The sequence below is a fragment of the Penicillium antarcticum genome, assembly GCF_028974205.1.
Source record: "Penicillium antarcticum strain IBT 31339 chromosome Unknown utg000003l_segment0_segment0, whole genome shotgun sequence".
NCBI lineage: Eukaryota > Fungi > Ascomycota > Eurotiomycetes > Eurotiales > Aspergillaceae > Penicillium > Penicillium antarcticum.
Window position 1 is genome coordinate 294,576 of NW_026695301.1, and position 25,133 is coordinate 319,708.

General features: G+C 47.0%; 12 protein-coding genes across 12 annotated transcripts; 8 read left to right on the forward strand and 4 right to left on the reverse strand.

Annotated features, from left to right (window-relative positions):
- Nucleotides 1–297: 297 nt before the first annotated feature.
- N7508_002826 (RTA1 domain-containing protein) lies at nt 298–1,189 on the reverse strand (the record flags this gene model as incomplete). The annotated part of the gene is made up of 2 exons (XM_058460892.1): nt 298–962; nt 1,018–1,189. 2 exons carry the CDS (start codon nt 1,187–1,189, stop codon nt 298–300), a joined length of 837 nt encoding a protein of 278 aa, XP_058321469.1.
- Nucleotides 1,190–1,884: 695 nt separating this feature from the next.
- N7508_002827 (uncharacterized protein) lies at nt 1,885–4,240 on the forward strand (the record flags this gene model as incomplete). Its single annotated transcript, XM_058460893.1, has 4 exons — nt 1,885–2,268; nt 2,326–3,248; nt 3,296–3,614; nt 3,662–4,240. The coding sequence occupies 4 exons, from the start codon at nt 1,885–1,887 to the stop codon at nt 4,238–4,240; spliced, it is 2,205 nt and encodes a 734-aa protein (XP_058321470.1).
- Nucleotides 4,241–6,155: 1,915 nt separating this feature from the next.
- N7508_002828 (putative sterol glucosyltransferase) lies at nt 6,156–8,917 on the forward strand (the record flags this gene model as incomplete). The annotated part of the gene is made up of 6 exons (XM_058460894.1): nt 6,156–6,243; nt 6,298–6,976; nt 7,034–7,558; nt 7,614–7,967; nt 8,024–8,625; nt 8,682–8,917. The coding sequence occupies 6 exons, from the start codon at nt 6,156–6,158 to the stop codon at nt 8,915–8,917; spliced, it is 2,484 nt and encodes an 827-aa protein (XP_058321471.1).
- A 1,361-nt stretch (nt 8,918–10,278) lies between these two features.
- Nucleotides 10,279–12,613, forward strand: N7508_002829 (uncharacterized protein; the record flags this gene model as incomplete). The annotated part of the gene is made up of 2 exons (XM_058460895.1): nt 10,279–12,511; nt 12,540–12,613. The coding sequence occupies 2 exons, from the start codon at nt 10,279–10,281 to the stop codon at nt 12,611–12,613; spliced, it is 2,307 nt and encodes a 768-aa protein (XP_058321472.1).
- A 1,952-nt stretch (nt 12,614–14,565) lies between these two features.
- N7508_002830 (uncharacterized protein) lies at nt 14,566–16,059 on the reverse strand (the record flags this gene model as incomplete). The annotated part of the gene is made up of 1 exon (XM_058460896.1): nt 14,566–16,059. The coding sequence occupies one exon, from the start codon at nt 16,057–16,059 to the stop codon at nt 14,566–14,568; it is 1,494 nt and encodes a 497-aa protein (XP_058321473.1).
- Nucleotides 16,060–17,200: 1,141 nt separating this feature from the next.
- N7508_002831 (DUF504 domain-containing protein) lies at nt 17,201–17,661 on the forward strand (the record flags this gene model as incomplete). The annotated part of the gene is made up of 2 exons (XM_058460897.1): nt 17,201–17,351; nt 17,399–17,661. The coding sequence occupies 2 exons, from the start codon at nt 17,201–17,203 to the stop codon at nt 17,659–17,661; spliced, it is 414 nt and encodes a 137-aa protein (XP_058321474.1).
- Nucleotides 17,662–17,738: 77 nt separating this feature from the next.
- N7508_002832 (MIF domain protein) lies at nt 17,739–18,928 on the forward strand (the record flags this gene model as incomplete). The annotated part of the gene is made up of 2 exons (XM_058460898.1): nt 17,739–18,107; nt 18,155–18,928. 2 exons carry the CDS (start codon nt 17,739–17,741, stop codon nt 18,926–18,928), a joined length of 1,143 nt encoding a protein of 380 aa, XP_058321475.1.
- A 542-nt stretch (nt 18,929–19,470) lies between these two features.
- Nucleotides 19,471–20,347, forward strand: N7508_002833 (uncharacterized protein; the record flags this gene model as incomplete). The annotated part of the gene is made up of 3 exons (XM_058460899.1): nt 19,471–19,630; nt 19,685–19,743; nt 19,802–20,347. 3 exons carry the CDS (start codon nt 19,471–19,473, stop codon nt 20,345–20,347), a joined length of 765 nt encoding a protein of 254 aa, XP_058321476.1.
- Nucleotides 20,348–20,799: 452 nt separating this feature from the next.
- N7508_002834 (CENP-X/MHF2 family protein) lies at nt 20,800–21,464 on the forward strand (the record flags this gene model as incomplete). The annotated part of the gene is made up of 2 exons (XM_058460900.1): nt 20,800–21,357; nt 21,417–21,464. 2 exons carry the CDS (start codon nt 20,800–20,802, stop codon nt 21,462–21,464), a joined length of 606 nt encoding a protein of 201 aa, XP_058321477.1.
- Nucleotides 21,465–21,547: 83 nt separating this feature from the next.
- Nucleotides 21,548–22,024, reverse strand: N7508_002835 (uncharacterized protein; the record flags this gene model as incomplete). Its single annotated transcript, XM_058460901.1, has 1 exon — nt 21,548–22,024. One exon carries the CDS (start codon nt 22,022–22,024, stop codon nt 21,548–21,550), a length of 477 nt encoding a protein of 158 aa, XP_058321478.1.
- Nucleotides 22,025–22,677: 653 nt separating this feature from the next.
- N7508_002836 (MIND complex subunit MTW1) lies at nt 22,678–23,832 on the forward strand (the record flags this gene model as incomplete). The annotated part of the gene is made up of 3 exons (XM_058460902.1): nt 22,678–22,731; nt 22,836–23,162; nt 23,242–23,832. The coding sequence occupies 3 exons, from the start codon at nt 22,678–22,680 to the stop codon at nt 23,830–23,832; spliced, it is 972 nt and encodes a 323-aa protein (XP_058321479.1).
- Nucleotides 23,833–23,895: 63 nt separating this feature from the next.
- N7508_002837 (dihydroorotase) lies at nt 23,896–25,093 on the reverse strand (the record flags this gene model as incomplete). Its single annotated transcript, XM_058460903.1, has 3 exons — nt 23,896–24,828; nt 24,892–24,971; nt 25,039–25,093. 3 exons carry the CDS (start codon nt 25,091–25,093, stop codon nt 23,896–23,898), a joined length of 1,068 nt encoding a protein of 355 aa, XP_058321480.1.
- Nucleotides 25,094–25,133: the final 40 nt, after the last annotated feature.

Here is a 25,133-nt window from a genome sequence, read left to right on the forward strand (position 1 = left end):
CGCCAATATGAAGACGCAAGACTCCAGTATATTTTGCGTCCAATATAACTAATGAAAATTACTACATCCATGGAACGGTAATTAATATAAAGAGGAACTGTGTGGGTTAACTAGATAATTCTATATAACATGAAGATAATTCGTATATAAGCGTAACATACTGCCATGTGTAGTATTCAATGACGAGCAAAGCGATCAAGTGAGAAAATCACAAAGGGAAAAAGATAAAATAAAATAAAAAAAGAAAGAAAGACCAAGAACGCTGGAATCGGCCTAGCGTGAATGTGTTTTTCATAATCATGCCTTGCTCTCGATGGTCTGACTGGTTTGAGAAGCTCTATCCCCCAGGAAAGGCTTCAAATCGCTAGGATACCAGACTCCAAAAATCACCATGGCGGCAAACATGGGAACAGAATCAAAGACATAAAGTGTCCATTCATTGCTCAATAAATAACCTTCATTGCCCAAAGCGTACTCCACAACTCGGAATACGGATCGGATGAGCACTAAGCCACTGATAGCATAGAGGCTATACAGGTGCTGTTTCCAGGGGATACCAATATCAAGTGATTCTGCAGTCGGATTGCGACGCATACGTGTCTGGAACACATATGCAGTGATTATAAACAGGCAGAAACTCAACACCTGCAAACATAGGCCAGCAATAACCACACCTTGCCCGATGTTGGTAAGGCTGCTATTGACCATCATGCCCGATCCGCCTGCTTGAACCACAAATGTGACAACATCACTCAGGACAAATGTTTTAGTCACCCAGTTCAGTGGCAGGACAGATTTTGTCTCTCCGTGGACGCTGCGAATTATGCGGGCGAGCACCATGTAGACCGATGCAGCAAAAAGGGCGGGACCAAGGAGAATGAAGACTGCCTGAATACAATACGGCATCAGCTTGCCAGTATTGTTGTGAGAATCAATCCTGGTCGCATAGCCAATGATCTCGACTAAAGACACAGGTCAACAAGCGAAACACGCGATATAGTCGAGGGAACCTCTTACATACGCCGCCAATAGCAAACGGCAGTGTAAATCGTACCCTTGTCCTGAAAATCTTCCAGAAATGAAAAAAAGTCGCGAGAAGAAAAACCACCAAGAAAATGACGGCCGCAACCATCGAGGGGACATATTGCCAGACGTAGTAGCCGCTCTTCAAAGGCTCCAGCTTTGCCATTTTGAAGTATTTGAAGGTGATAAAATGATATATGATCAGTGGAGACTGCAATGAATAGTCCATAAAGATATCTTAAGAAACATTTTATACCTTTAATGTGAAGGTGAATTTTAACATGGTGGAGCCATATCGAATGGAGTATCCTACTTGAATTTCAAAAACCAATCGTGTTGATTGCGGTACGCGTACTCGTACTCGTACCGAGTAGTGGGTCCGTCCAAACCCCCAAAACAAATGGGACTTCCATGGCCCGTGCTGTACGCGGATACTGCCATCTGTGATTCGTCGGTGCCCCCCCGCAATCTTTATCAAACAAAGTATATCGTCAACTTAGTTTGGTACTGTAGGCGCTAGCGACCTCAATTGAGTGGCGTAACCAGCATCGTGTACGCGTACTACTGAGGTGATGATTGGACACCTATTTGGTCCCTGGCTTGGCGTTAATTGCTTTATATCCTAGTCGCTGAGACGATTTCAGGTTGATGGCGTCATGGACATACAGGCGTATTTTAAACAAATGCACCCAGATTCTTGCAATCGATACAATCATTCTTGCCTTTCATTTCAGAATTTACTTCAGACATCCGCATCCTGCGGTATTTCCTTCATATTCAATCTTTTCTCGACCACCATCACCGTGCTCGGCTCAATTGCATCAATCACTTTGACTGTGGCCAAAGTTCGCACATATCAGCATGACTCAACTACGACTGCGCGTCGAGGGGCAGTCATTTCGTGATCCCCAGAATCGAGAAGTCACTCTGAGGGGAATCAACGTGGCGGGTGACGCAAAATATCCGAAAGTGCTAAACCTGGGATCCCATGATCCCGAGGATTTCTTCAACGCGGATAATGTCTCATTTATTGGACGGCCATTCTCTCTAGAGCACGCCGACGCCCACTTCCAGCGACTTAGAAAATGGGGATATAATGCCATTCGATATATCTTTACTTGGGAGGCCATTGAACACGCTGGCCCCGGTGTCTACGACGAGGAATGGGTGGATTTCACTATTCAAATACTTGGCATCGCAAAGAAGTATCAGTTCTATATATTTATGGATCCTCATCAAGACGTGGTAAGACTAACTTTGAGACATCCAAATTGTCCCGGGTTACATGCTAATCGTTCAAAGTGGTCCCGACTGTCCGGAGGTTCAGGGGCCCCTGCCTGGACCTTTTATGCAGCTGGGCTGAATCCAAGATGCTTCCAGAATACGGAGGCCGCTCTTTCTCATCATACGTCAGAAAACCCCGCAGACTTTCCCAAGATGCTCTGGTGTACCAATTACACAAGATTGGCATGTCAGACTATGTTCACCTTGTTTTGGGCTGGTCGAGACTTTGCGCCAAAGGCAGTCATTGATGGCATGAATATTCAGGATTTCTTGCAAGGCCACTTCATTGCGGCGTGCAAATATCTCGCGCAAAAAATCCACGATGCAGGGGGCCTCGAACACGATGTGGTTATCGGGTGGGAAAGTTTAAATGAACCGCACAAGGGACTTGTTGGTATCCAGGATATCTCAAAAGTTCCACAAGAGCAGCATCTTCAGCTCGGAACATCCCCAACTGCCTTTCAGGGTATGCTTCTCGGCGTCGGAAGGGGTTGTGAAGTAATGACATGGCGATTTGGAAGATTTGGGCCTCGACGGACTGGTAAGAAGCTAATAAATCCGAGCAAGTCGGTCTGGCTACAATCTGAGTGTAGCCAATATGGCTGGAAGCGAGATCCTGGCTGGAAACTCGGGGAATGCCTCTGGGCGCAGCATGGGGTTTGGGATCCGACCAACAATGACCTGTTACAAAAGGACTACTTCTCAAAAAGCCCCGGCTCCAATGAAGGGCTAGATTACGAAAAGTTCACCAATACCTATTTTCTCGCACACTACCGAGCCTACCGAGACGCAATTCGCAGTGTTTGTGCGGGCACGATCATGTTCTGCCAACCTCCTGTCATGGAAGTACCACCAAGCATAAAAGGTACTCCCGATGATGATCCAAATATGGTTCATGCTGTCCACTTTTACGATGGTCTGACACTTTTGAGGAAACACTGGTAAGTACCACTAAACCGCTTGTTAGCTGCAAATCTAATTTTCGCAGGAGTCGCTTTTTAAATATCGATGTGATTGGCGTTCTTCGAGGCAGGCACTCCCTACCGGTGTTGGCGGTCAAGTTCGGGGAGACATCTATTCGTAATGGACTGCGTAATCAGCTTACATTTATCCGTGACGAAAGCTTGAGGAATGTTGGAAACCATCCTCTTATTTTTACGGAGATCGGGATTCCATATGACCTAGATAACAAACATGCCTATAAGACTGGAGACTACAGGAGTCAAGTTAAAGCAATGGACGCCAACCATTTCGCTTTGGAAGGTAGCAGCGCCAATGGATTCACCTTGTGGGCCTACATGACAGAGGTACGCATCATAAATTTCATCAGGAGAACTGTGCTGACTCTTTCTAGAATGATCACGCATATGGCGATCAATGGAATGGTGAGGACTTTTCAATATTCTCACTAGATGATTTGGAGCTGCCTGAGAATATCACTTCGCGTTCGACTAGTTCAAGGTACCTGACTCTCTCTGAGGATCATGATACTGAGCAAAGTACGAAAGTCGATCCGCATGTCCAAGATCTTCTGACTCTGGGGTACACGTCAAGCGATTGTGATCAGTCTGAGGATGTCAGTACTAGGAGGCGAGGCTACCGCGCAGCAGAGGCATACCTCCGTCCCAGTCCCATCCGTGTCAGAGGCCAATTGCACAGCTATGATTTTGATTTGAAGAAATGCACGTTCACTATGGCCATGACTGCGAAGGCCACGGTGCCCCATTCTCCAAGTGAGATTTATCTTCCACATTTTCACTTTGAAGTCGGGAATATCGCAGTCACAGTGAGTGAGGGGGAATGGGAAATTGTCGAACAAGAGTTCAATACTGTCAGGATACAGTGTCTATTATGGTGGCATGACGAAGGAAAGGTGAACATCAAAATCAAGGGAAAACATCCTAAACCGAGGAAACTGGGTATTCGACATTAAAAACCTAGGAAAAGAATAAATGCATGTGCATATACAAAGATGAATCATTCTGAACCCCACTATTCACTTTTCCACTTCAACTGCTGTGATATTAAAACTAATTTATGTCATAAGCATACAGAGAACAAACACCATGGTGCCGAGAGGTAAAGAATTACTGACAAGCCAAGACCCAGTTTATTCACGAAAGGTAAATCTAAGAATAAAACTCTTCACGCTGTAAATTATTTGTACCGAATTGTTTCACTTGAATTTCGTGGGAATATCGCATACACGACAGAAGATGTACGGACGGGGCAGGTCTAGAGCTAGATGAAGACTCAATAGAGAGATGAAGCAAATAAATACTATTCAATGGAGTTGATGTAGCAGTAGAGAATATTTCCAAGCCAAAGGACAATAAACACGTCTGCAATATCAATGAAAACATAGTAATTTAAAAACCTATCTATCATTCACTGACAAGGAAAAACATCAAATCAGGGTCCAATAACTATACACACTCAACCGATCTAAGACCAGTATAACTGAAATCGCTATTAACAGCAACAGCAACAGCAACAGCATTCAAAGCACGCGAGGCCCATACACCTAAAGCTATCAGATTAAAATTAGACCTAATCGATTAGGAGAAGACTCACACCCCGCAGCATATTTCACCTGCGCCTCCTCCGCGGATATTTACGTCCGTTGACTGGGGCTGACCCTGTTTCTTTATCAGCATAAATGTTTGATCTCATCCCTGGTGTGTGACAATTAGAATGATCGGATCATAAGGTGGGCTCTTACGGGCTGATTTGAGACAACTGGTGTAGCGGTCATGATTTCTATATTCGATGGCGGCTGCATCGTCACAGTCTTAGATTCCAACGTATTTTCCTTTGAGCCAGGTGATCTATTCGATTCGAACAACCCAAACGTTTTGACTGAGGTGTCAAAGAAGAAGCAAACGATAGAGCACTATAACACGCAACTAAACAAGGAATCAAGGACCACAAATAGAAGCTAAAAGAGTAGCTGTCGAAAGTACCCGAACACGATAGCTTTCGTAAACTAGAATTAGAACCAGGTTAAGATGTGGACCCGATGTAAGTTTTCCCACTATTTTTCAGCCTTGAGAATATGAGACAACGTTTAACATAATCTAGTCAGGCGGTCCAGAAATGAGGAAAAGTAGACCCAAATGAGCCCCACATTTGTTAATTTGGTCTGAGTCAAAAAGATTGAGCTACCAAATTCCGAATTTACCTTGGCGGAGTGGCTAGTGAGATTCCGACCGGTATACTTAGAGCGACCAATCAAAACGGCGACTATACGCGTATATCAGATAGAGTTCAGTAGTGGGTCGTGCGTTACGGCTGGTTACTTTCTGCCCATTCATATGGAAAGATGATACGGTGGTTGAATCACTCTTCAGATCCTGCTGTAATATCTTAGCGTATTCGTATCTATTTCTGTTACGAAAGGGTTCTGAGTTGCCTTGAATAGAATTTCTTTTGTGCTAGTTTCACCGTATAGACTGGTTCTGTCTCCTAACAATACACATACCGGATCAGCCGAAACGCCTGGGTGGGCCAATACCTCACACCTATAATCACGCCAAGCCCGTAACTCGTGGACCTTCAAGTTCCTGAAAATTGACTATTGAGTTTTGCTTCTGCCTCGAGTTCTTAATTGGCGGTTCTTGGATTGGCGGTAAAATCAGCAGTGGCTGCTTACATAATTCTGTCTACCTTTACAATAGGCGTCATAGTCCCTCACACTCGTCCAAGTTCCTTTCCATCGACTGCGGACGTGAGAAACCAACTTTTAGTAGTTTCGGTTCCGAATACTTTGAAGAGGTTGGACAAATCCGAAGCTGGCTTGATTTTGACCCTGACTTTTTTCACAGTGGCAATTTTTCCACACAATCCTCATGGAAGACCAACCTCCGAGGTACTCCATGCTGGAGGCCGCTGGCTGGTCAGATGAATCTTGGTTTCAGAAAGGAGGCAATGTCAACGGTATCACTGACATTCTTTTCCCCTGCCACAAGATAAATTGCTGATTTCTGGCAGACGATGGTCGCATTGAGGTCGACCTTGACTCCAAGGTCTGTAGGACTGTCGCAAAGCTAATTCCGATCCCACACGAGGAGCAAATACCCGCGTCGGTCTCGGATTATACAGAGCCTGTCACCTGTGATGTTCAGTTAAACATTGTTATCCAGGTCGTTGGAAGTCGAGGCGATGTCCAGCCCTTTATTGCACTGGGTAATGAGCTTCAACTCTATGGCCATCGTGTAAGACTGGCGACTCACCCAGTATTCGAGTCTTTCGTTCTTCAATCTGGTCTAGAATTCTATCCTATCGGAGGTGACCCGTCCGAGCTTATGGCCTATATGGTTAAAAACCCGGGCTTGATACCTCAAATGAAAAGTTTGCGAAGCGGAGAGATTCAACGCAAGCGGGCTATGGTGGCCGAAATGCTGCAGGGTTGTTGGGATTCATGCATCAGTGATGATCCAATCAGCAAAGCGCCTTTTGTCGCTGACGCTATCATCGCCAACCCACCCAGCTTTGCCCACGTTCACTGTGCGCAAGCCTTGTCCATTCCCTTGCACCTCATGTTCACTATGCCATGGAGCAGCACACGTGCTTTTCCGCATCCGTTGGCAAATCTCAAGTACTCAACTACGGAGCCGAAAATGGCCAATTACATATCCTACGGTGTTGTTGAATGGATGACATGGCAAGGGTAATATTCCACTCGATTTCAGTATTCTTGCCTGGACTCATGCTAAATTGAACTTAGACTTGGTGATGTCATTAATGAATGGAGATCCTCGCTTGGCTTGGAGCCTATACCGGGGACGGAAGGGCCATGTCTGGCTGAGACTCTGAAAGTGCCTTTCACTTACTGTTGGTCTCCAAGTCTTATGCCGAAACCATCAGACTGGACATCAAACATAGATGTCTGTGGTTTCTTCTTTCGTGCGCTCCCAGACTATACACCACCCCCTGATCTCAATTCATTTCTTCGAAACGGTAGCCCTCCAGTTTACATTGGCTTTGGCAGCATTGTAATCGAAGATCCGGTTGCTATGACGAATATGATCCTCCATGCTGTCAAATCACTTGGTATTCGCGCAATCATATCTCGTGGTTGGAGTAACATTGGAGAAGCTTCATCCAATGATCAGGTTTTCTATCTTGGGGACTGCCCGCACGAATGGCTCTTCCAACACGTCGCCGCTGTTGTCCATCATGGAGGTGCAGGGACCACGGCATGTGGCCTACGTTTTGGAAGAACTACTACTATCATTCCGTTCTTTGGAGAGTATGAATTCTCTGGTACTATTCTCAAGCTAATGAGCTATACTAATGTGTATCAGTCAACTATTCTGGGGTAACTTGGTCGCGTCTTGTGGACTAGGACCTCGGCCCATTCCCTATCGGTCTCTGACTTCACAGAATTTGGCGGAAGCTATTCAATTCTGTTTGCAACCTGACGCGCAGTCTGCAGCTCATGATGTCGCAAGCCGAATGAGCCACGAGAATGGCGTTGCCGCCGCAGTTGCCTCGTTCCATCATAATTTACCGGTGAATGATATGCAATGCAATGCTCTTCCTTCAGAACCAGCGGTGTGGCAGTTCAGGAAATCTTCCAAGCGCTCAATCCATCTATCGAAAATTGCCGCCGAGGTTCTAATCGAACATCATCGTTTAAAATACGATGATCTTCAACCGTGAGTATACTTTTCAAGGTACCTTCCTAGTTTGAAACATTAATAACAAGAAGCAGTTACCTTGTTCAACCAATTTTCATTCAAAATCGGCGATGGGATCCAGTCACAGGCACAGCTTCCTCGTTGATAGGTACTGGCACTGACATGCTGAAAGCGACAGGTGATATTGTTTACAAACCATACCAGCAATTTCGTCGTGTCCCCAAAAGCCAACCAGAGCTTGCTGTTCCATCTCCGTCTGGCTCTCGATCCCCTAGCATTGCTTCTTCAACAGACGCATCTTCTCTGCCCGTTTCCAGTGTGAAAAAGTCTTCGAAACTTAAGTCTACAGGCGTCGCAATAGAGGGCTCCGCAAAAAGTTTAGGAAAGGTTGTTGGCTACTGGTACAAAGGCATGCTCATAGACATGCCTCTGGCAGTGAGTGATGGTCTCAGAGCTGTACCCCGGCTATACGGCGATGAAGTCAGAGATCACGGAACCGTTCGGGATTGGAAATCTGGAGCTACTTTTGCAGGGAAGAACTTTGTTCATGGGATGGCAGACGGCTTCAGCGACATCTTCACTCAGCCTTACAAAGGTGGTCAGGAAGAAGGGGCAAAGGGTGTGGTGAAGGGACTAGCCAAGGGGACTCTTGGCGTGACGACCAAAGTTTCATCTGGTACGTGTATTGAAGTCGCCGATTCCAGATAGGAAATACTAACCAACAGATCGCAGCCGCGCTAGGTTTGGTGGCTTATCCTGCCCATGGAATGATGAAAAGCCTGTATACTGCAACGCACTCCAAAACACGGAAGCGCATTCTCCAGGCGCGAATTCAAGAAGGAAGGTACCTAGCAGAACACTCAAGCAAAGGTCGGAAAAACTACCAAACGATCATTCGAAACTTCGAGGCCGCCTACCGCAAGACTGTCGATAAGACTGTCGATTCTACCAGCTCATCATTTAACTGATCGATGCTGATCAAACATGCGTCGACCTCAAGGACCCGGGCGCCCCTTAGTCCCAATCTTGATACTTGATTTTCTCGAGCACTTAGGGAGAAGCAAAGAGATTTCTATCTTTCTACCTTTTACTGTAATAATATAGGCGATTTGATCTCAGAAATGGAGCCAACCTTGAGTCATAATAGGTTCCGGCTCGCCCAAATTCAAATGTTAATTTCAAGATTCTGAAATTGAATACTCCATATCTACTTCTGGACTTCCTGGCGTATTCAATTTTGTGATACAATCCGAAAATCACCCTGTTCCGTGGCCTTCATCCGAGATGCCGTACAAGAGCAGGCGCTTACCTTTATGCTTTCTGCGGGACATGTAATATGCCCCCGTAGAAATACCGCTAAATATTACCATGAGGTAATGACTACCTATAGGCTAGCTGAACCTCGCGACCCTTGTCTCCGAGCTAAAAGACCGGATTTAGATCCTTGGGTGGGGCTGTGGTACAGAATAATTTTAGCTGGAAGAAGAGAGACCGAGATAAGTCTGGGCTTTCGTCCTTGGTCGGCCTGGTGTGTATGAGTTCGAGGGGGTAAGATCATGCATAAACCCAAATACCATGGAAGTTATCTGATGACTATTTGATAACGGTCTTTTTTGGGGGGTCATCTGTATACAAAAATGCGCACCAAATACGTCTGACAAAACTTGAATGATATATCTTTGCACTGCTGTAAATATGCAAACAAAACTTATAAAATGCAGTTCGCTTAGGAAATGATTTAAAAATTTGGGAACACAGTATCTATATCCTAATTGTGGACAGGTCCTACACAATAATTCAGATGAATACTTACGGCAAATCATCCTGATAAATTATGTAACTTTCGGGTCATTAGAGGCCGACAGATGAAGGTAGTTCCTGATGAGGTTCAATGTATACGTGGATATGACTATAAGCTAAAGATTTGATTTGCTCCTTTTTCGCCTCAAATGCGGGGGCAATGACATATTCTCGTAAAATAGCCCCAGAAAACCCGAAAATCTAATTGAGCTATGTATCGCAAGGTATAAATAACCACGAGAATCCTGCTGGGAAGCCAAATCTTGTTCATTCTTAAATCTGGCCCACAACTAGGTTCATTATTATCTATTTGACTTTCTACTTCTATGAACGAAAATGCTGGCATTTTTCATATACTTGCATATATGTCAAGGAATCGCTTGGGCGGATGAGGCATCATCTCAACAGAGGTATCTATCTCAAATTGCTATATTATTTGGTTCGATAACCTAATGACAGATACTCTTTCAGGTCCTCTTCTGATGCCGGGTTCCTGCCAGCTACTCTCCATGTTGGAAGCGTACCGAAGATGCCAACCCGCGAATTCCAAGAGTTCACTCTCGACGCCAATCATCCTATGGCAACCTTGGACTATAAAACTCACGCAGCGGGCATACCGTTATTTGAGATTGCTTCTCTATCTGGCCCTTGTCAGATTGAGATGAAGTACAGCGAGCAGTTCTCAGGTCTCTACGAATCATTTAGTGATGGACCAAGCACTTTTGTGTCAAGCCTCGCGAATTCTTATCGCATCGAGACTTTCAATGTATCCAGTCCTGGACATAGACGGTCAACATTGATTCAAGGAGGACAACGCTGGCAGACGGTGCACCTGATAACGAATGGGACTGTGACAATCCGATCTGTATCTTTTGAGCCAACCGTCGCTCATAAGAACATTTCACGGCTTCCGGGAACATTCAAGTCTTCAAACGCTCTATATGATAATATATGGAATCTGGGTGCTCGCGCCGTGTCCCTTGCATGTTTTGATGCAGAGACACAGAAGTCGATATGGGATGTTTCCGGTAACGGTGCACTGGTCACAAGCAGCGTACCAAGCTATACAGCAGAGGCCTACAACTTCACCGAATATACTCTTGAATTCGATGCGAAAGTCTTAAGAGGTGGCATTCAGTGGTCCGTGGGGTATAATTTCGGCATCCGCTCACGGGGGGCAATCCAATTGAACCTGGCAGGTAATTATCCTGTTGAGACCACTTTTGCAAACACCAACAAAACACTATTTCCACCATCAACGATTGTCATGGGCTATGGCGTGGCATTTGTGAATCAAACGACCCTGACATCTTATGTTCTCGATACATTCCCCGTTACATTTGACGTCCAAGAAGGAGTCTGGTATCGCATCTCAAGCACTGTCCAAGCTGGACGATTGGCTGTGTCAATTCACAATCATACCATTTTTAATGTCTCTTTGAGCAACTACTACGTTGGTAGTGGCCGTTCAATCTCAACTGATGGGTCATTTGGATTTGGCGCTTGGCAGGACCAGTCCGGTCTAATCCGCAATGTCGTTGCCCTTGATACAACGGGAAGACCGATCTACAAAAATCCCCTCACAAATGCTTCACGGGTCCTATCCGAGTATGGTGTGGGTAATAACTTTTATTCCACCTGTGTTGATGGTGCCCGAAGAGACCGACTGGTATGGCTGGGAGATTTTCTCCACACAGTGCGGATTGTCGGGGTCACAACTGGCCGAACAGATCACATACGAGGAACTTTTTCTCAACTCTTCGTTTATCAGCTCGCAACTGGCCAGCTTCCGATGGCACCGTCTCTTGGGTACTCACCACTCATTGTTCCAAAAACCTTCGCAGTTGGCGGTAACCTTGGTTCTGGCATCTATCTTTTGCCAGACTACCATATCTTGGCCCTCATATCTTTCGTATCTTACATGGAATCCTGGAATGATATTCAGTTCGCAAAGGAGAATTGGGTTTCTTTACAGAATGCTGTGAAATGGTTATCTGCCCAACTCAACAATCAGACTGGCTTGATCGATTTTTCGAGCTATGTGAACGCTTTTCTGGGCCCAACTGATGGAATTGCTGTCAACGCAGCTGCAGTTGAAGCTTTCAGCGGTATGTCCTCTGTAGCAGCTGCTGTGGGGGATAATTCTTCTGCTGCTAGATGGACAGCTATGTCGGCATCATTGAAGACTGCAATCAATGCGAACCTGTGGAATAAAGAATTAGGAGTCTACTCATTAGCTCCTTCTAACCCGAATGATTTCTCCGTTTCTGGAATAGCATTTGCAATTTCTTCCGGTGTTGCCAACAAGTCTCAGGCTCTTTCTTCTCTTGAACATATCTCTACTTTGAGACTTGGACCAGGCTATCGAGACGCTAGTACGGTCAAACCAAACGACACAAGTGCAAATTTGTCTCCTAACACTAATGGATTTCTGCTTCCGGCATTGATTCGGCTGGGGAAATCCGAAGAAGCACGCTTCCTTCTAGAGAATCTTTGGGGTGCCATGGTATCCAATAATGCCACTTACTCAGGTGCAAGCTGGGAGTATGTGAACCAGGAAAGCAATCCAGGTTTAGGCCAGTATACTTCACTCAGTCACCCATGGGGTGGTGCTGCTACATACGCTTTGACCCAAAATGTGATGGGAATAAGGCCAACCGAATTTGGCTACAAATCATGGATCGTTGAACCGGCATATGTGGGATTTGGGTTGGATGAGGTCGAATCAACTGTTCCTACCCCGTATGGCGATATCAAAGTAGGTTTGCTTGCAATTTCCAACCAAATCAGGGTTAGAGTCCAATCTCCAGCAGGAACACAAGGTAGGATATTACTGCGAAAATTTTGGGTCTGTCCAGAACTGAGTTCTCGCCCCGGATGTTCTGATTTTCATGACTTTGTACGCGATGTAAAGGGGGGATCTTCTGTTCATTTCACCATCACTCTGCCTTGGTAGAGACAAATGTATTTGGTCCATTAAGTGAATGAAAGTTGAAAGCAAATGGTGGGCCAATTCTGCTTTCACTGAGACCCTCTTTAATTTGGTATCAGTCCTCGAACTTCCGTATGACAGTTGATATAGGAAGACAACGCCCAGTCATGTTAAATTCGCAGGAACTTGTAGCGAGCTCGAAACCTTTTTAACTTAATTCTACTGCCTAATATATCAATCAGTCAATCACCCAATCAGTCAATCAAAGTTCTATTGGCCTGTTGGAGTGTGATTCGTATCTTGATGGCTTTTTGGCGGCGCGTCTTTCCAACTGAGGCAAGAAATTGCTGTACGAACGCCTGATAATGCTCCAGTACAGACACCTATGGCAACTGTCAATGAGAGGGAAACACAGCCCGTCACAAGTAAGCCAACAGCCTATGATAATGATACAGCTATGTAAATAATCCCCACTTATCCTGACCCCTCGCAATTGAATGCGACATGCAGGATGCAGCAAGTATAGACCTCCATATACGTACAAGTCGAGTATACCACTTCCGGAAAACGAACTTGGAGTCTCGCCAAGGCCAGTTGTGACCAGATTGCCGCTCCAATTCTTAGGCTGCCCTCATGGCGCGCGACTGCGAAACCGCTGTGACGCCTCGGCGGAGTCCAGCACAGTCTGGAACATCATGGCTCGCGAGACGGTGTGTGGTCATTAGACATAAATTAGCTTCGACAGGCCTACTTGCATAAGCCGCTTACTGAGGCTTCTGGTCTTTTGAGGCTCACCACGCCTCTCACCCCGGATTTCTCTTATTTTGCTCTTTAAGCACACATCACGGGCAATTCAACTAGAACGACACCGCTTCAATCGATCAATACCAGCCTCAGGATTCTAGTGCGAGTGAGGTAGTTGAGTCTCGGCTCATTGTGCACCAACAAGCGTATCCATCCTCTCGGGCCATACAGAGAATCTTTTGATAAGCCCCAGCCTGTCACAGTGGCTGCTATTGCTTACCACGCTCCCCAAGAGCTCCCACTCTTGTTTCGCGTTATCTGAGGAGTTCTCCATCTACCATGCCAGCCGTGTCTTGTATAACGCCCTTATTTACCCATATCCGGCAGTGTTATTTGTCTCTCCCTAGGAATCAAGCTTGGTCCTTCATGTGTGAACAGGATTGACGAGTTGCCCAAGGCAAGGCCTTGACTAGGTCCGCCGGTGGCCCTTATTTAACTACTAAGCCCCTCTATATCACTCACGAGCAGGCTCGTGTCTTGAAGCATAGCCACAACCCGCATTGCTTGTGGCCGAGCCTTAACGAGTTTGAGCTTTAAAGAGGCCTCTGGACCTTGAACGATCTCTGTCCAATTTAGCTTGACTGCCTATATAACTGTTTTACTACCGCCTCACCGAATCTCGCGCCATTGCGGTTCTGAAAGTTGCTCTTCTAGCCATGTCTTTGAGGAAATGTTATGTTGAAGGGTTTGTTAGACAGTCCTCACTGCAGTAGTTTATCCTGTCTCTGAGGCCTCGAGGTGAATAAATGATCCCCAAAGACGTGACAATCAACATATATCAAGCTTGTGTATTTACAGAAAAAGAGAAGACAAAATAAAAAAAGTACCATACAAGTCCTGAGGGTAGGCGTTTTTCACATAGGCATTATAACCAAGTTAGTATTGCGCAAGTATCGATACTATATCAATTTAGGAGCTAGTGAGTGTGTGCTCTCTAGCTTGCGCTGAGGTAGTTACTCGTCGATGATGATTGAACTATTTTTCACCTGACTTTGGTTTGCTGCTATGACCTCCTATGTATGTACCTACACATAATTCAAGTTGAATGCACATCAAAAAATATTATCTTTCCGTATCTCATTACTTTTTGAGTCCAATGACCGCCAAATTACGCGGACTCTCACTGTAGTCAAACACCGGTTGGACCCAGCAGTCTTTGACCAAGTCCTGTTCGCGAAGGAATTGCCACCGATCTACAACAATGATAGCCTCGACAAGCTGAGCACTGAATCCCATCAAGCTCCACACAACACTCATATGTTTCCTCGCGTGGGAGTACTGAGTCTCGTAGCATTGAATCTCCTCATCAGTCATGGCAGCAATATGCTCCTGCACCTTGGAACCATATATCTGGTCTCGACTCATCCTGATCGTCGCAGCACGAACATATGTAGTAAAAGACTTAAAAGCAGCTTTAGGCAATTTTCCCATGGCAATAGAGCTATTTCTAGCTTCTAGGTAAGCTCCATCAGAGGAAGCGTCTTCTGACACACAGGGCTTAGCAAGAATATTTCGATCAACGAGAATACGCTGGAGAAGAGCACGGAAGAAGTGGCGGGTAAAGGATGATTCACTGTCATTGACGCCCCAATTGTATGGAGCTTGCACTGCCAGCGCACGGGCTGTGATGTTAAGCTTCATGCCTGTTGTTGCTCCGGGACTTCGGTAATTCTCGTAGTATTTCGACATGGGGAACCCATGCGGATCATATGATGTGCCAGTCTCTTTGAGTCGAGGATGGAAGGATTGAAGGATAGGAAGGCCATGTGTAGCTGGACCGAGGCGTTCCGTCAAAAGATTGTAGCAACAGCCTATCATAGCGACAGCCACAATCGAAGGGTTTAGAATCAGGGATCGTAGACCATGGTGGGTAAGGTTTCCGCAAGAGTGAAGGGAAACGACCATCAATCTAGCATCGCTCTCTTCTTTGTCTTTCCTACCAGAAGCTCCAGCAGGAGACGGATGGATAACGTGGTCAATAATGGGCTCTAAGTAGCCATCTTGGATTTCATGTTCAACATAGCTGAGAGTACCGCGGGTATGGATTTCTGACTTGGGTATCTTTTCTTGTAGTGGGCATTTGGTGGTGGATGCGAGTATCTCGTCAGGTTGAACACTCATATCGCCCAGCATCTCGACAAAGGGGGCATCTGAAACCTGCGAGCCCTCTATCGTTGGTTGAGAGGCACCCGTCGTTTCAGAGACAGTCACTTCCGGAGTTCCAGTGCAGCCATCGCATGAACTTTTTCCCTTGCGGGAATATTGAGCTTTGGGGTCTTTTGCCAACTTGGCTCGAACATCCATGCTCTTGGCACCACTGATGAACTGATGTCTACGCTCAATTGCGATGACATGCTTGTAGTAAGGCGAGCTGGCCAGCGTTCGTCCAAGATAGTTCTGCCCAGACCCGAAATCCACAATATGAGTGACGGGCTCACCTCGGCGCTTACTGACAGTGGCTGATAGAGATGCGACATGTTGAGAAATGCATTCAACCTCGTGTACTTTTTTTCGGTTCATATGCATAGCAACTTGCTTTGGTAATTGGATGCTCTCTGAAGATGAGGAGCACATTTCTCGTTGGAGTGTCAGTCGACGGATGTTGAAAATGTAGTCCAAGAGGCTCTGGGGGGAAATGCTCCTCCATTCCAAGTACGGCTGCTTTGATCTACGGAAGGCTTGCCGGCGCCTCGTAAGTGTTCGATGTCCTCTCGTAGGAGTAGACGGATAATATCTTGAGTTCCATGCTGTTCGAAGAAAAAAATCCAATCTTTTGGCAGAATTGTTGTATAGAGGTCGGGCTCCCTGGTGAGAAAGTCGACCATATGCACGCTACCGCACAGATTCATAAAGAGCACCGACGTGGTAGAGAAGCCGAGAAGGGCCTCTATGTAGGCATCTGGGTGCTCCCACGCCCTGGAGATTGGCAGGGGCCGGTTTGAAGTCATGGGAAATAGAGATAGTCAATTTTCTCACCAATATTTCTATGAGGATTCTTCATCGCGGGAAGTTATTTATGGAGCTGTTGAGTCCTGCTGAGTCATCCATCCTCGCCTTCATTACTGTCTCAGTGTGTTATCTTGATTGGTCTCAACTATAAAGATAGGGAAAGAGAAGACATTATTGTCTGCCATCGGAACCCTGCGACATCTATGAGATTTGACATGCAGGGTTTGAAGATTCAACTTGTTGTCCTGGTTCATATTACACTAAGTGTATATACATTTTATCCAATCATCCGATATGGTGTAGTGGCTAACATCGTCGTCTCTCACACGACAGCCGGGGGTTCGATTCCCCCTATCGGAGTTTATTTTTTATTTTTTGAACTTTGAATCTTCATTCAAGTAAATTTTAGGTGAATTGTCAAGTTCTTTTTTTATCGTAGACTTTTGTTCAGACAGTGAGGATTTAATACCAAATGCAAAATGACCCCTGTCGCACTGGGTGGCTTAGCGCCAACACTGTATAGGGCTAGTAAGCCCCCTATGAGTCACAAAGGGGCTGAACAAGGCTGAATAACACGGATTTGAGTCATATTAGGTTATTGTTGGGTTTCTGCTATGACTGAACATGAATCATTCCAATTCGATTGTTTAGCTTCAGATTGCTTGCCATGTAGAAAATAATACAAAAGGATGCAGATGGATGGAAATATATATCTGCATTGGCAAAGCAAATTACCACCATATCCAACCCCTTTTACAAGTCAGCAATGGCGTTACCCCTGCAGGAAACAGATGTGACCTGCGAAAACGTAGAGAACCAAGTCTCCGTTTCGCCGAAGTCCCTAGAGATTAAAAATCGGAGCCCATCACCTGAATATGACCCCAAGGCTGGCGAAAACAGACTTCGCCCGGCAGGAGGTAAGTAACATACCACCTTGAATATGTATCAAGCCTGACAAGATCAGACATTATCAACCGTATAACCTGGGACTCGGACTTTGAGCGCAACAACTATATCATCGGGTTCGTGGATCGATTTGAAGGTCAACTGGAGGTCGGCATGGATAGTTGGAAGAAAGAAACCACTCATGAGGAATTCATCCCGCAACATCGAGTGCTTTATATTCGACACATAAATGGCGAAATCGTGTGGGACCGGAGGAGACGGATTGACAAGATCTTCAGCAGCGGAAACTCGGCGTTCAGCGAACTTGCCTTTCTTGCGTGATACCTTCCCTGTTTACAAAATTTGCTTGTTTACTTCTTCCTTTCTCATCTCACCATTCCCAATCACTTCAATACAAAATGGATTCCTCTAAACCCCCTTTGCCTCGTCTGAGTACCAACATTCCTCTGGAACAAGTTCCCAACCCTCTGGCATCCAAGACCCTCCCAAATGCTAACATACCCTCGGTTATCATGCCCGAGAGGCCGGTTCGCCCATCATTGTTCGCAGAAGACAACCAAGAAGAGAATGTGGCACCTACTGCGTATGTTGCACAGCCAAAGCCCGTCTATCTTGCCCTGAAAAGTGTGCCCGATTCGCCTGTTGCAAAGCCCATCACGACAAAGTACTACGACGACGCATTCACAGCCCGTGGCCCAAGCCATTCCCCAAAAGATCGTGTTTCTCAGAATTCAGTTGTCGTCGTGGAACTCAAAACCAATATCACGGTGTGTGTCGTGTCGTAGTCAATGGGTTTCCGCTAATCAACTCTCAGGCAAAGGAGAAGACACCCAAACTTCTGTCGGATCTAGCCCTCTTTTTTGCCCAGACGTATCAGTGTCCCGAAAACTCGGTTTTGGTCGCTTTCAGCGAGGATGCTCTTTTGACGTTTGGCAATACTCCAGACTCGGCCTACCTGATCAAAATCTCCGCTCTTCCTAGTCTGATTGCACCGCTCACCAATCAACGTAACACAAGCCTCATCCAAACAGCACTACTGAATCATCTTGGAATTGCACCAGACCGAGGTGTCGTCATTTTTGTCGCGGTGGGCGAAGACAATCTTGCAACAAACGGGGCTACTGCCAGGGGAGAGATTAGTCGCCTTGAACGAATTGATCACGGCAACAGCCCCAGTCTATTCAAGAGCATCTCACGATCGATGAGTCGCCATCTGAAGTCGAGCAGTGGCAACAGTGCTCCGATGTCCCTCGCTGCTCTCAGCACTATGGTTAGCCCCGATGGTGCTGGATCTCCAACCACCTTTCAGGATTCTTCTGATCTGCCTGACGCCATTCGACTCCGATCTTCTCAGTCGGATACTGCAAAAAGGAAAGCTACCTCGAATGCTGAGTCGCCAACAATGAAGTCTCTCAACTTCGCATCTTCCAACGAGGAAGCTCTCAACCAGGTGTCTTCCAAGGACGACAAAAAAGAGCAGAACTTGAAGAAGAGAGAAAGCCTGAAAAGCTTTGTCAACCGCCGTTTGTTCGAATTGACTGGTCCAAGAGGAGCTTCTACACCCACACCCAAGCGAAAGAAAAACTGATTTCGAGTCGAAGAATATTGTTAATTAAAATTACTCCTGTATGTTAGTTGTAGCATGAATGCGTTGCATTTCATATCTCTGAAGCCTGCTCATGCACTGAACCATGATGTCTATTCCCACAAATTGAAGTTTTTTAAGAGCCTCAAGGCCACTTTTGACAACATGAAACCTCATATACCTTGCTTTGTACAATATTTTCGTAGAGATATGCGGGGAAACCTAAAAATGAGTTTGCTAGATAGTCTGATCCGACTCTCAAGCTCAAACATGTGCTTTTCGATTTCGACAGAAACTCGTTTCGCGATCCATATAACTATCCTGTATCTCTGGGGTATATCCCACGTTAATAGAGAGGATATATTTGAGGAGCATCGACCACAGGACGCACTTTCAAAATCTTGATTCTTCGTCAGCATTTGTTTATTCACACTTTTACCACCCTTCTCTCCTCTTCCTCCCAACACCACTCCCCATTTTCACGCGCGGCTTCGATCGCCGCCTCGTTTCCTTCAAGCCAATACCCATATTCACCATTTTCCATAATGTCTGGACACAGCGAAGTTCCTCCTCCCAGCGATGTTATTGCCAGTACCACCGCCCAAAGCCAAGACAATTTGAGCTCTACGGTCCCATACGCAGCCAGCGTTGTGACCGAGATCTCCCGTGATATATTTACCGCGCCAGATGGCTCCGCTCTTATCCGTATGTATATCTAGTCTAGCAAAATGAATAATACGAGCTGACATGGTGTATCAGATGCCTGCAACTGCAAGGGAGTGTGGGGTGCCGGTATCGCCAGTGAGTTCCGAGATCAAGTATGTCACATGCTACAGTTCAGCATCAAGAATTATACTTATATAATATTGCTCTTAGTACCCCGCCGCTTACGAGATCTACCGCAGCCATTGCCAGCAACACGCCGAGAACAGACAGACCTACCTCATTATGGATATCGACTCTCACAGTGAGAATAACACTGTGGAGGTCCGTCGCCCTCTTGGTACCGCCCTCATTATCTTACCCCAACAAAGCGATATGACCATCCATGGCCGTCGGCACTGGATCGTTTGTCTGTTCACTTCTCATGGCTACGGCCGCCACGCCATGTCGCGGGAGATGATTTTGAACGCGACGTGGTCAGCCCTGCATGATATGCAGAGGAAAGTGTACCAGATTAACCAACATGATGGCCCTGGGGGGCAGATTCAGGGTCTACATGCCTGCCGTTTCAACTCCGGCTTGTTTGGCGTGCCGTGGGCTAGAACCCGCCGCTTGATTGACCAGATGAGCATTCGAATGGTGGTGCATGCACCGGGAAGAATGGCCTATGCTTCTCGCAGAGGTGTATGTGGGAGTATGCGTGGAGGTGTGCGCCGTGGTCGCCGTGGCCGCCGTGGCCAGAGTACTGGGCATAACTAAGCATGTTTTCAAGCAATTTGTAAAGGAGGGGGGTGGATGGAGGCTAATCTAGTCTCCCACTAGCAAATATGACACGAGTTTGATCACAAAAGTGAAGCCACGGGCATAGAAAATCCGAGTAAGGATCTCCTTGGTTCGGTCTTAGATGTAATTAACAAAGAGAACAGAGAGGCTTCGTGAACTAGGCGTGATGTAGAATATTTGCACCGATGCTACAAAAATAGAAGCACATTTTATTGTATCAATGACCGGGATTATAAGTCAAAAATCACCATATCCGATGTTACATAGTATCTACTAACGAGGTGTATGTTCGAAATAAACTAGGGCCAGCGCGTCACCTGACAACGCGTAGATCCGGCGTGTTGATTCGCGATAACCAAATCCCCGAATCCCAAATTCACCACCACTTCCTCCAATCCGCAATTCCACGCCTGAATCCGGGACACAAAATGGCCGCTGAATCTCAGCCAGCACAAAAGCGCCCACGCCTCCCTTTCAAACCTCCCAGTCGCACAGCTGCCACTGCGGGGCCATCATCCGCGCCTAAGACCAAAGGCAAAGCCAAACAAACTAGCACGAAAGCACCCACATCCACCTCAAAAGCATACAAAGGCAAATCTACAGCTGCTGAAAAACGTCCCCGTGCCGAATCTCCCCAATCCGATGCAGCCTCACAATCCGGTTCAGAGTCTGGATCTGATGAATCGAGCAAAAGTCGCTCGCGCTCCGTCTCTCAGGAACCGGATTACATTCTCGCTGAAATTACACATTCAAATCCGGTGGAAGATGTAACTTCTAGTGAACCGACGATACCTTCTAAATTGCTCACACGGCTGTTACATCAACATTTCCAAAACGAGAAAACGAAGGTTGCCAAAGATGCCAATGGCGTCGTGGCGAAATACGTTGATGTCTTTGTGCGGGAGGCTATCGCTCGAGCTGCATATGAGAGGGCAGAGACGGATGGAAATTCTGGCGGCAGACGTGTTGGGGACGGTTTCCTTGAGGTATGTCCATCTATCCTCGCAGCACTCTTGCCGTTCTGGTATACTAACCGACAACATAGGTCGAAGACCTGGAGAAGATGGCACCACAACTTACGATGGATTTCTAGCGTTCGAAATCAGACTCATGTATTAAGATTTATTGTTTTGTTCAAGATACCATAGCAGCGGAAAACAAGCAGCAATATTTGTTTCAAAGACAGGTCGCTTTTACCAGTGCAATATCCCTCGGGTTGACATACTCCGGTGGTTTTCCAAACCTATGATCCTCGACAAAAGGTGGCACGGCATCAAAGCCATGGGCATTGTGGAAGAGTGCAATATCTCGATTCACCCTCTTGGCTAGCCAAGCGTTAGCTGGATATGCTGTGTTCTTCTTGCTGAGGTGGACGACCACGACAGGGAGTTTGTTTTGTTCAGGGAGGTGGCCTAGCCTGGCGTCGTAGGTTGTATGGCAGATGTCGAAGACGAAAAACACCCGTGTGCGCCACTTCTGCATTGCTACCAGTCTTGTTGCTGGGCGTGTTTCTTGGGGAGTGTAGAGATGGCTTGTTTTGAGGAGGCGGAAGGCTTTTGGGAAGAGGGCTTCTGGGTTGGTTTGGGCTTTGGGTAGTCGGGAACTCCGATGGGAAACAATGACCAGCACACGAAGGGGATTAACTCTTGACATTGTGACTTTAAATGTGAGATGTGAGACAAGCCCCTTGAAGATATATATCTGGTCCAGGGGATCTCATACCGAGCAATAAGAATATTGAGCCGGGGGCAGTGACCTCGTTTCCATGTTCTGTTTGAAAGACGCTTACAGCTGTGGACTTCTACAGTTTGCCGGCAGAGGCTTTATATGGCTTTCTTTTACAGCCTCTATACATTTCAAAGACACATGGATTGAAAAACCACATTGGGTGAGGTTCGGGGTCTACCTGGACCGGAGGGGAACCTTCCAATGGGCCAACAGTCTACTGGTCAAAACTAAAACAATTGGTCAAAACCAAAACAATCCTCGGTGGTCATCTGCCACAGCGTGACAGTTCATATCTGAGGCTGGCGTGTACATGTAGAGTGGACTTCAGCTGCCGACGTAGGTACCTGGTGATTAGGTCAAGTCGGGATGGCACTCGTGTTCTAGTCTGACATGGAATTCCGTGCAACCTGGTACATCGGAGTATCAAATCCAATTACGTGAAGTCAGCATGTATAACTTATACAAAACAGGGCAAGGAATGTGGGAGTGGGACAGAAGGCGGTAACATCGGATTTTCCCCCGTGTTTTGCTTCCTCTCCAGCGCGCGCGTCACCCCAACTCGAACCAACATTCTCGCGATGAACGATGCGACGACCTCATTGCTCACTGAGCATTTCAGCTACACCCCCCTGGTAAGATGTATCGCGATCTCCCCGACGCGCATTGACTCGCGCTGCACGCGCGACCTGCGACCGGGACCCACCTCGTGGACATATCGCTAACAACAGGTCACTAGTCTCTCATAGATGACATTATCAACTCGATCAACAATTTAATATACCAGGCGATCTCGAGCTTGGAATCTGGATTGCTTGCTACGCCTCCTGAGCGACTTGGTTTTGCGCATGGCAACGACGGCTCTACTATTCCCGAGACCGACGAGGATGGGAACGTTATTTACCCGGAGGCCAAGCTAGAGATTGAGAATGGATTGCATCAGTTGGAAACACTGCTTGAGGCCAATGTGGATAAAGCCTTTGACAAGTTTGAGATCTACGTATTGCGGAACATCCTCACGGTGCCGGAGGACTTGCTCTCTTGGGTGAGATTGAAGCATTACGAGGTATGTGAAGTTGTCTGGGCGAGATGAATGCGTATTAAACCCGCGGGAAAAAGCGGTATACTAATGCGCTTTGTTATAGGGTCTCTCTTTCAGCGCCTCGCCAGATACACCTACGCCCGAATCCATCCACATCCAGCGCAAGAAATTACTCGAGACTAAGAAACTGAACCGCTCTCTTAAAGATGAATGCGGTCGAAACGAGGCGGTCATCTCACAACTACGGTCTATTCTGTCGAAGGTGGAAACAGCAAAGGCAAATGGCTCTGGCGCGTCTGAGAATAGTCTGGATTTGTCTTTCTTGACCTCCAGCCCAGCCGCACGCCAGCTTCGTGTCGGCGTCGATCCCGGACCCAACGCCAAATCAACGCCCCTTACAACAAACACAACTTTTATTCTCTCTCAGCTTCCTGCATTGCAGGCCACACTTGTGCAGCTTCGGCCAAAGTTGGCAACCTTGCCAGGCGCTACGGTGGCAATGGAGACTAAGTCTAAGAGAGTCGAAAGGAAAGAATACATCGAAAGCCGGATTCGACTCCACCTCGAGCGCGCCGGTCAGCTTGCCATGGGTGACGACGGTAATCCTGTTGTCGCAGGTCGCAGAATTGACATCCGCGAAGCCCATGCCCTTGAAAGTGTGGCTAACATGCTTACGCAAGACAAGTCTGTGTAAGATGATGTGTATGTGAGATGTATCTTGGTTTATAACTTCATTATTTGGATATTTCATGGTCGCTCAAGACCAAGAGACGCTCCAGGTCTCCTGGGTCTTCCGGAAGGGCACAACGTCGATCTTGTCTGACTCGAGGATTGCTGAGATCTTCTCGCCCTTCTTCTCGATGGTGATGAATTCTTTCTTTTCCTCTGGCAGGCCATAGAAGGCACGTCCGAACTTGCTCATGAAGCCCTCAACAATCTCTGGTGTGATATCCTCCTCCTTGAGGACCCCGTTGTCGCAGGCCTGCTCGAAGGCATCGACCACAACCTGAGTGGTGTATGGCTGAGTGAAAACACCGGCAGCAATCTTCTCGCCTCCACGCTTGGAGGCAGCAGGGTGCGGGGCGCTGTCAGAGCCGAAGAAGAACTTGGGGTTACCCGAGGCAGCAGCACGGAGAAGGGCGTCACGGTCCGCGGGGGTCTTGGCGACAGGCTTGCAGAAACAGAACGGATCGCCAGCCCACGAATCAATGATGATGGAGAGGTGGTGGGCTGTGATGGTACCGGAAACAGTGGGTCCACACTTCTTGACAGCCTCTACTGCCGCAGCAGTGGTGCAGTGCTCCAGAATGATGCGCAGCTTGGGGAACTTCTCGTGGAGCTCGAAGAGCTTAGGGAGGAAACGCTCCTCGGCTGTCAACACGGTCACATCCTCGCCGGAGGGGGCTTCGCCATGCAAGTTCAAAATCATCTCTTGCTTTTCCATCTCTGCAAACACGGGATAGAACTGGGTATAGTCGACGACACCGGAAGAGGAGTTGGTGGTCACGCCGGCCGGGTAACTCTTGACACCGGTGATGCCACGCTTCTTAGCTTCGACAATGGTTTCCGGGGTCACGGTCTCGTGGAGGTACAGCGACATGAGGAAGTTGACATTAGGCTCGAGGGCCTGCAGGGTCTTCTGGTAGTCCAAGGCACGGTCGACGGTGGTAATGGGTGGTACCAGGTTAGGCTATCACTTGTATTAGATAGAGCTCGAGATGAATGAACCTGTTTGAATAGCAAATGCCCTTACCATGACAAAAACGGTGTTCACACCTCCCTGACGAATGGTGGGAGTCACCAGCTCCATCATAGGGCCATCACGAAGGTGGACTATCCTTGGTCAGCTCCATGCATCTCGATATCAATCATGCAGTCCTCTCCCCGGAATGGTCAGTACCGTGGAAGTCAGCCGAAGCGGGGAGCTTGACTCCCTGCAACTTGGAAAGAGGCATTGTGAGTTGTAATTTGTTATTTCGAGAGACCCTTGCCAAT